The 8,959-nt window shown below is 46.2% G+C and overlaps 2 protein-coding genes across 2 annotated transcripts in view; both read right to left on the minus strand.

Annotated features, from left to right (window-relative positions):
- LOC105999598 (lariat debranching enzyme) overlaps positions 1-8,959 on the minus strand; it is a 51,648-nt gene that overhangs the window by 36,339 nt on the left and 6,350 nt on the right. The window lies entirely within an intron of this gene.
- LOC105999616 (lariat debranching enzyme-like) lies at positions 6,635-8,840 on the minus strand. The gene is made up of 2 exons (XM_013034682.1): positions 8,688-8,840; positions 6,635-7,875 (listed from the first exon to the last, which is right to left on the minus strand). The coding sequence occupies exons 1-2, from the start codon at positions 8,714-8,716 to the stop codon at positions 7,185-7,187; spliced, it is 720 nt and encodes a 239-aa protein (XP_012890136.1). The 5' UTR covers positions 8,717-8,840; the 3' UTR covers positions 6,635-7,184.

Consider the following 8,959-nt stretch of genomic DNA (forward strand, 5'->3'; position numbering starts at 1 on the left):
CCCCCCCCCCACATATACACACACAAAAATATAGAATATGGAACATCTGGGCTTACCACATGTCCCTCCCCTGTACTTTCATAAACCATCTGTGAGAAAGAACTCAATAAACTATTATAGACTATATATTTGTGTCACTCCCAAATTCCTGTATTGAAACCCTACCACCTTAATATGATGCTATTTTAAGTTGAGGCCTTTAAGTGATCAGGTTTCGATGAAGTCTCAGATCTTTCTCTCTCGTTCTTGTTCTTTCCTCCCTCTCCCCTACCATGCGACATTCTTTCCCTGACTCATGGCTCTCTTCCACAAGGTTCTACCTCACTGTTTACAAGCAAGACTTTATTCTGTCAAGAGAACAGAAAGAGGGCCATATCCCATGAAGGGAAATACTGATAAAATACCTATCTGACCAAGAATGGTTCTCCAAAATATACAAAGAACTTATAAAACTTGACCATAAACTAGGTGTGGTGGTGTGCGTGTGGAATCCTGTAATCCCAAGATAGTGGACTTCAGGGGACAAGAGGATCATAAAGGTAAAGGCTGTCTGGGCTACATACCGAGGTCCTGGTCCAAAACACACACACACACAAAGCAACCCAATAAACTCAAAATAATAAAAAACTATGACTTAGAAATGAGCCAAAGCCCTTATTAGGGTTTAGCAAAGAACGGGGCAGGCATTGTGGGCAATAAGGCAGCAGCTGCTTACGCTCTTTTCCCCGCAGGAGCTGAATGCTTACGTGAGCACACATTATGTATGTTCTTAGCACAGGAGCCGAACGCTTCTGTGAAAAAAAGCCCTGCGTGTGGTTACTTACACACGGGAGGCTGCCACCTATATGGGATATGTGCCAGTGCCAGAATTACAGAGGCAGCAAAAGGGTGAAGGGTGGACGGGGGCTGAGGGAGAAAGGCTATGGAAAGGGGCACAGAGGATTGTCAGGTTGGTGAAATCACCTGCAGGATGCTCTAAGGCTGGATGTGATTCTGGGCACCCATCCAGACCCACAGAATACACAGCAGCCAGAACGCATGCCATCGGCTTTGGGAGATGATGTGTCTGTCGTTGCAGATTGTCAGTCCGGATATATGGACTTGAGTGGTAAAGGAATGGGAGACTAGCAGAAGTCTGATACGTGGAGGTAGAGGGTCTATGGGAGATCTCTGACCGTCCTGCTTTACTGTGAACTTAAAACTATCCTAACTGGTGGCACTGGTGGCTCACACTTGAAACCCTAGATTATCAGGAGGCTGAGTCCTGAGGATCACGGTTCAAAGATAGCCCAGGAAGAAAAGGCTGTGAATCTCTTACCTCCAATTAACCACACAAGTAGAACTGTGGGTTCAAGTGATGAGAGCATCAGTCTTGAGTGAAAAAGCCAAGGGACACTGCCCAGGCCGAGTTCAAGCCTCTGGATGGCAAAAAAAAAAAAAAAAGTCTACGTGCTGTGTCTGAGGTTTTGTTTCTCAAGGCTAGCAACTCTACCACTTGAGCCACACACCTTTACTTCTGGCTTTTTGGTGGCCAGCTGGAGATAAGTCTCACAGACTTTTCTGCCTGGGTTGGCTTTGAACAGCAATCCTTAGATCTCAGCCTCCTGAGTAGCTACAATTACAGGAATGAGCCAGTGGTGTCCAGCTATACCTTGATCAATTCATACAAGGAAAGCTGCACTGTGGAGGAAATAATCTGTATATACTCACTATACGTGCATGAAATGAAAGCTAAAGCTAAAATACAATATGCAGAAGCCAACAAGGATACCACTTTTCAGCAATGAAGTATGAGACTGTATGTTTTACCCATGTTTAAGATTTAAATAACTTCCTGAAATTTTATGTAACATCTCCAATTGCAATTTATTTCTGAAGGACATTAAGCTGATTGGGGGGGGAGGAGAGGGTAGATCATGAAAAGGAGGGATACATAATTATATGTATAAAAGTGATGTGGACTTTGGAAAACATCTTAAATATACCTCTTTTTGAATACATCAAAATACATATAATTTTAACTCCTTGAAAAAAAAATCCATGTGTCCTCTGTGTTCACAGTCCCATATTTCAGAAGATGTGTTTGCCATCAAGTGCATGAGCGGTAAGGGCGTAGAAATGGAGGTAAAATGACGTTAGGTCAATCAAAACTGGACAGGAAACTTTAATGCATTTGTATCTAAAACATATAAAGGCCTAAAGACCAAGTTGATATCTAAAAAAAAAAAAAATCCCCTTTTATAACTTCATTATTACAAAGGTAATCCTTGCATCAAAAACCCAACTCTAAAAATAGGGTCTCAAAAAAATCACATATGTACACATAATAGGAAGGCAAGTCAATGTGTCAGGCTTCGGCATCATCGTTATCGCCATCATCCTCTACTGCCGCATAGATGGCTTGATTCCTCCTCTTGATTTTCTTTCTCTGTTCAGGTTCGTGTTCATTACTCAGCCTCTTCAAGGGCGACTCAGTGAAGTCCTTTCCATCGTCCTCTAGGGGTCCCCCTTCGGTACCCGAGGGAGAGCCTGGTAAGTCATCGGAAGATACAACCATGGACCCCGGCAAGACCCTCACATCAGAAAAGCTTGTGGAGAAATCAGAAGCCTGATAGGAAGGAGGTTCTGCTGAGGGTGTGTTCCTGTCACTGGGTGAACCTCCACAATCCTCCTCCTCCTCCTCTTCATCTAGCGTGATCTCATCGGGATTAATGGAGGACAGGGCGGAGGTGTCGGTGGTGTACTCGCTCCGGTCTCCTCCAGAGTCGTCGCTCCCCTCCTCTTGCTCTTCGTAGTCCCCACAAGGTGGGTGCTCTTCCTTGGCCTCCTGAAGCCTCACGTTCATGTCTGTGATGCCAAGCTGGGCACAGAACTCAGTGGTCTGCGGGTTGATCCTGTGCACGGGCTGCACTGGGGCCTGTGGCTTGCTGGGGTCATAGCAGGCCGCGGTGACGCTGAAGTTGCAGGGCACCTGGAGGTCCTGGTTCATCTTATCCATCACCTCCTTCATGGCTTCCTCGGTGGCACTGTAATCCCACCTATAAGAGGCAGAACAATCCATGGTCTTTTTTTTTGGCCAGTCCTGGGACTTGAACTCAGGGCCTGGGCGCTGTCCCTGAGCTTCTTTTTGCTTAAGATCAGCGCTCTACCACTTGAGCCACGGCGCCACTTCTGGCTTTTTCTGTGTCTGTGATACTGAGGAATTGAACCCAGGGCTCCACACATGCTAGGCAAGCACTCTAGCTCGAAGCCACCTTCTCAGCCTGAGCGATCCATTTTCACATGTGATCCCCCTCAAATAGTAACTGGCAAGTGCACACAGAGGAAATGAATCACCCAGCAAAATTCTGTATGGTCAGATTGCAATTAACTTAGCAAAAGGCCACTGCAAAATTAAACTCTTAGGGGGAAAAAAAAAATCTTCACCGGGTACCAGTGGCTCACACCTTGTCATCCTAGCAACTCAGGGGGCTGAGATCTGAGGATCATGGTTCAAAGCCAGCCTGGGCAGGAAAAGCTGTGAAACTCTTATCTCCAATAAACCACCAGAAAACCAGAAGTGGTGCTGTGGCTCAAGTGGTAGAGCGCTAGCCTTGAGCTGAAGAGCTGAGGAACAGCGCCCAGACCCAGAGTTCAAGCCCCATGAATGACCAAAAAAGATGCATTGTAGTCACAAACTGCCATGTTGAACTCAGTTGTACAACTACTCAAATATAACACAACATTGTTTCAAAAGATATAACTTCAACTATTCTACACCGTGTGTGTGTGTGTGTGTGTGTGTGTGTGTGTGTGTGTGTGTGTGTGTCCTGGGGCTTGAACTCAGGGCCTGGGCACTGTTCCTGAGCTTTTTTCTCAAGACTAGTGTTCTACCACTTGAGTCACAGCTCCACTTCCAGTTTTTTTTGGTGCTTAATTGGCGTTAAGAGTCTCACAGACTTTCCTGCTTGGGTGGGCTTTGAACCATAACCTTCAGATCTCAACCTCCTGAGAAGCTAGAATTAGAAATAAGCCAGCAGCACCTGGCTTATGTTTTCAATAAAATGGTGCTAGCCTCATGTTTCCGGCTTTCTGTTGCCTGTTAAGTTATACCAATCAAACATCCTTCTGCTTATAGAACCTTCCAGAGCTATTGAGAATACCTTTCTGGGTTTGCTCTGGAAATGCTTGTATTTACATGCATAATTCTCCATGCACACATCTCCGTTTTAACATTTACTTGAGGATAAAGTGCTTGGTGGGGGACAAGGGCGGGGAGATAAGGTAAAATAATTGTTTCCAGTGAACCAATATGTTCTCAGCCCAACTCTTTGAGGCTAAAGAACTGGGCCTGAGGAAGTGGCTCAGTGGTAGAGTGCTTGCCTAGCATGCATCAGGCCCTGGGTTCAATTCCATCTCAGTATCACATACACAGAAAAAGCCCGAAGTGGTGCCGTGACTCAAGTGGTAGTGCTAACCTTGAGCACACAGAGTCTCAGAGACAGAGACCAGGCCCTGAGTTCAAGCCCCAGGACTGGCAAAAGAAAAAATAAAAATAAAAATAAAAAAAACAGGTCTGAAAATGCCAGTGACTTTCTGATAGTGGGCTGGTAAATTCTAGGAGCCAGAGTTAATTCCTTCTTCCTGCCAAGAAGAGGGAATTTAACCCAGGTACTACTGGTGGCTCACGCCTATAATCCTAGCTACTCAGAAGGCTGAGATGTGAGGATCACAGATCGGAGCCAGCCTGAGCAGAAAACTCTGTGAGACACTACCAAGAACATGTGGAAAGGGAGCTGTGGCTGAATGCTAGCACTGAGTAAAAAGAAAGGAGAGAGTCCAGGCCCTAAGTTTAAGCCCCCCCCCCCACATATACACACACAAAAATATAGAATATGGAACATCTGGGCTTACCACATGTCCCTCCCCTGTACTTTCATAAACCATCTGTGAGAAAGAACTCAATAAACTATTATAGACTATATATTTGTGTCACTCCCAAATTCCTGTATTGAAACCCTACCACCTTAATATGATGCTATTTTAAGTTGAGGCCTTTAAGTGATCAGGTTTCGATGAAGTCTCAGATCTTTCTCTCTCGTTCTTGTTCTTTCCTCCCTCTCCCCTACCATGCGACATTCTTTCCCTGACTCATGGCTCTCTTCCACAAGGTTCTACCTCACTGTTTACAAGCAAGACTTTATTCTGTCAAGAGAACAGAAAGAGGGCCATATCCCATGAAGGGAAATACTGATAAAATACCTATCTGACCAAGAATGGTTCTCCAAAATATACAAAGAACTTATAAAACTTGACCATAAACTAGGTGTGGTGGTGTGCGTGTGGAATCCTGTAATCCCAAGATAGTGGACTTCAGGGGACAAGAGGATCATAAAGGTAAAGGCTGTCTGGGCTACATACCGAGGTCCTGGTCCAAAACACACACACACACAAAGCAACCCAATAAACTCAAAATAATAAAAAACTATGACTTAGAAATGAGCCAAAGCCCTTATTAGGGTTTAGCAAAGAACGGGGCAGGCATTGTGGGCAATAAGGCAGCAGCTGCTTACGCTCTTTTCCCCGCAGGAGCTGAATGCTTACGTGAGCACACATTATGTATGTTCTTAGCACAGGAGCCGAACGCTTCTGTGAAAAAAAGCCCTGCGTGTGGTTACTTACACACGGGAGGCTGCCACCTATATGGGATATGTGCCAGTGCCAGAATTACAGAGGCAGCAAAAGGGTGAAGGGTGGACGGGGGCTGAGGGAGAAAGGCTATGGAAAGGGGCACAGAGGATTGTCAGGTTGGTGAAATCACCTGCAGGATGCTCTAAGGCTGGATGTGATTCTGGGCACCCATCCAGACCCACAGAATACACAGCAGCCAGAACGCATGCCATCGGCTTTGGGAGATGATGTGTCTGTCGTTGCAGATTGTCAGTCCGGATATATGGACTTGAGTGGTAAAGGAATGGGAGACTAGCAGAAGTCTGATACGTGGAGGTAGAGGGTCTATGGGAGATCTCTGACCGTCCTGCTTTACTGTGAACTTAAAACTATCCTAACTGGTGGCACTGGTGGCTCACACTTGAAACCCTAGATTATCAGGAGGCTGAGTCCTGAGGATCACGGTTCAAAGATAGCCCAGGAAGAAAAGGCTGTGAATCTCTTACCTCCAATTAACCACACAAGTAGAACTGTGGGTTCAAGTGATGAGAGCATCAGTCTTGAGTGAAAAAGCCAAGGGACACTGCCCAGGCCGAGTTCAAGCCTCTGGATGGCAAAAAAAAAAAAAAAAGTCTACGTGCTGTGTCTGAGGTTTTGTTTCTCAAGGCTAGCAACTCTACCACTTGAGCCACACACCTTTACTTCTGGCTTTTTGGTGGCCAGCTGGAGATAAGTCTCACAGACTTTTCTGCCTGGGTTGGCTTTGAACAGCAATCCTTAGATCTCAGCCTCCTGAGTAGCTACAATTACAGGAATGAGCCAGTGGTGTCCAGCTATACCTTGATCAATTCATACAAGGAAAGCTGCACTGTGGAGGAAATAATCTGTATATACTCACTATACGTGCATGAAATGAAAGCTAAAGCTAAAATACAATATGCAGAAGCCAACAAGGATACCACTTTTCAGCAATGAAGTATGAGACTGTATGTTTTACCCATGTTTAAGATTTAAATAACTTCCTGAAATTTTATGTAACATCTCCAATTGCAATTTATTTCTGAAGGACATTAAGCTGATTGGGGGGGGAGGAGAGGGTAGATCATGAAAAGGAGGGATACATAATTATATGTATAAAAGTGATGTGGACTTTGGAAAACATCTTAAATATACCTCTTTTTGAATACATCAAAATACATATAATTTTAACTCCTTGAAAAAAAAATCCATGTGTCCTCTGTGTTCACAGTCCCATATTTCAGAAGATGTGTTTGCCATCAAGTGCATGAGCGGTAAGGGCGTAGAAATGGAGGTAAAATGACGTTAGGTCAATCAAAACTGGACAGGAAACTTTAATGCATTTGTATCTAAAACATATAAAGGCCTAAAGACCAAGTTGATATCTAAAAAAAAAAAAAATCCCCTTTTATAACTTCATTATTACAAAGGTAATCCTTGCATCAAAAACCCAACTCTAAAAATAGGGTCTCAAAAAAATCACATATGTACACATAATAGGAAGGCAAGTCAATGTGTCAGGCTTCGGCATCATCGTTATCGCCATCATCCTCTACTGCCGCATAGATGGCTTGATTCCTCCTCTTGATTTTCTTTCTCTGTTCAGGTTCGTGTTCATTACTCAGCCTCTTCAAGGGCGACTCAGTGAAGTCCTTTCCATCGTCCTCTAGGGGTCCCCCTTCGGTACCCGAGGGAGAGCCTGGTAAGTCATCGGAAGATACAACCATGGACCCCGGCAAGACCCTCACATCAGAAAAGCTTGTGGAGAAATCAGAAGCCTGATAGGAAGGAGGTTCTGCTGAGGGTGTGTTCCTGTCACTGGGTGAACCTCCACAATCCTCCTCCTCCTCCTCTTCATCTAGCGTGATCTCATCGGGATTAATGGAGGACAGGGCGGAGGTGTCGGTGGTGTACTCGCTCCGGTCTCCTCCAGAGTCGTCGCTCCCCTCCTCTTGCTCTTCGTAGTCCCCACAAGGTGGGTGCTCTTCCTTGGCCTCCTGAAGCCTCACGTTCATGTCTGTGATGCCAAGCTGGGCACAGAACTCAGTGGTCTGCGGGTTGATCCTGTGCACGGGCTGCACTGGGGCCTGTGGCTTGCTGGGGTCATAGCAGGCCGCGGTGACGCTGAAGTTGCAGGGCACCTGGAGGTCCTGGTTCATCTTATCCATCACCTCCTTCATGGCTTCCTCGGTGGCACTGTAATCCCACCTATAAGAGGCAGAACAATCCATGGTCTTTTTTTTTGGCCAGTCCTGGGACTTGAACTCAGGGCCTGGGCGCTGTCCCTGAGCTTCTTTTTGCTTAAGATCAGCGCTCTACCACTTGAGCCACGGCGCCACTTCTGGCTTTTTCTGTGTCTGTGGTACTGAGGAATTGAACCCAGGGCTCCACACATGCTAGGCAAGCACTCTAGCTCGAAGCCACCTTCTCAGCCTGAGCGATCCATTTTCACATGTGATCCCCCTCAAATAGTAACTGGCAAGTGCACACAGAGGAAATGAATCACCCAGCAAAATTCTGTATGGTCAGATTGCAATTAACTTAGCAAAAGGCCACTGCAAAATTAAACTCTTAGGGGGAAAAAAAAAAATCTTCACCGGGTACCAGTGGCTCACACCTTGTCATCCTAGCAACTCAGGGGGCTGAGATCTGAGGATCATGGTTCAAACAGAAAAGTCCAGGAGATTCTTATCTCCAAATAAGTACCACTTTCCCTAAAAATAAAATAAAAGGTGGAAGTGGAGCTGTAGCTTAAGTGCTAAGACGTGAGCACAAAAGCTCAGGGATGGCACCCGGGCCAGGGCGTGCCGGGGGTAAGGGCCACAGCCGTTCAGGCTGAAGATGCCATGCAACCACTGGACCTCGCCAGGTTAGGTCAGGTCACCGGGCAGACATTTGGTAGGTTTTCCCAGGGGAACACTGTCCCCTTGCCTCTCGTCCATCCCACAGACCCAATGAAACAAAACGACATGGAAGCCGCAGAGACCTCCCTGCACACGCAAAGTGCACGCTCCTCTCACCGTGCGTGCAGGCCGTTGTTCTCGGGCATATTCCACAGGCCCCCGGTCACGTTCACAAGGTCATTAGTGGCCCGGAGGACAGCCAGCCATTCCACGTCATACTCCAGCTGGTCAGACGCACCGGGGTCGTGTGGGATTTCTAAGACCTAGCGGAGAAAGCAGCACCATGAGGTGATAACAGATACCGTCTGCCTAGCCTAAGTATCTTAAGATAAACTAATCAGACCATAAAGGTATTTGAGCCTGGCGCCAGTGGCTCATGCCTGTAATCC

This window comes from Dipodomys ordii, unplaced genomic scaffold (genome assembly GCF_000151885.1).
Source record: "Dipodomys ordii isolate 6190 unplaced genomic scaffold, Dord_2.0 Scaffold193, whole genome shotgun sequence".
Lineage (NCBI taxonomy): Eukaryota > Metazoa > Chordata > Mammalia > Rodentia > Heteromyidae > Dipodomys > Dipodomys ordii.

Coding starts and splice junctions, on each gene's coding strand:
- LOC105999616 (XM_013034682.1), bottom strand. CDS start 8,716: ATGCCCGAGAACAACGGCCTGCACGCACG. Junction 7,876..8,687: donor AACAACGGCCTGCACGCACG/GTGAGAGGAGCG, acceptor TGCCTCTTATAG/GTGGGATTACAGTGCCACCG.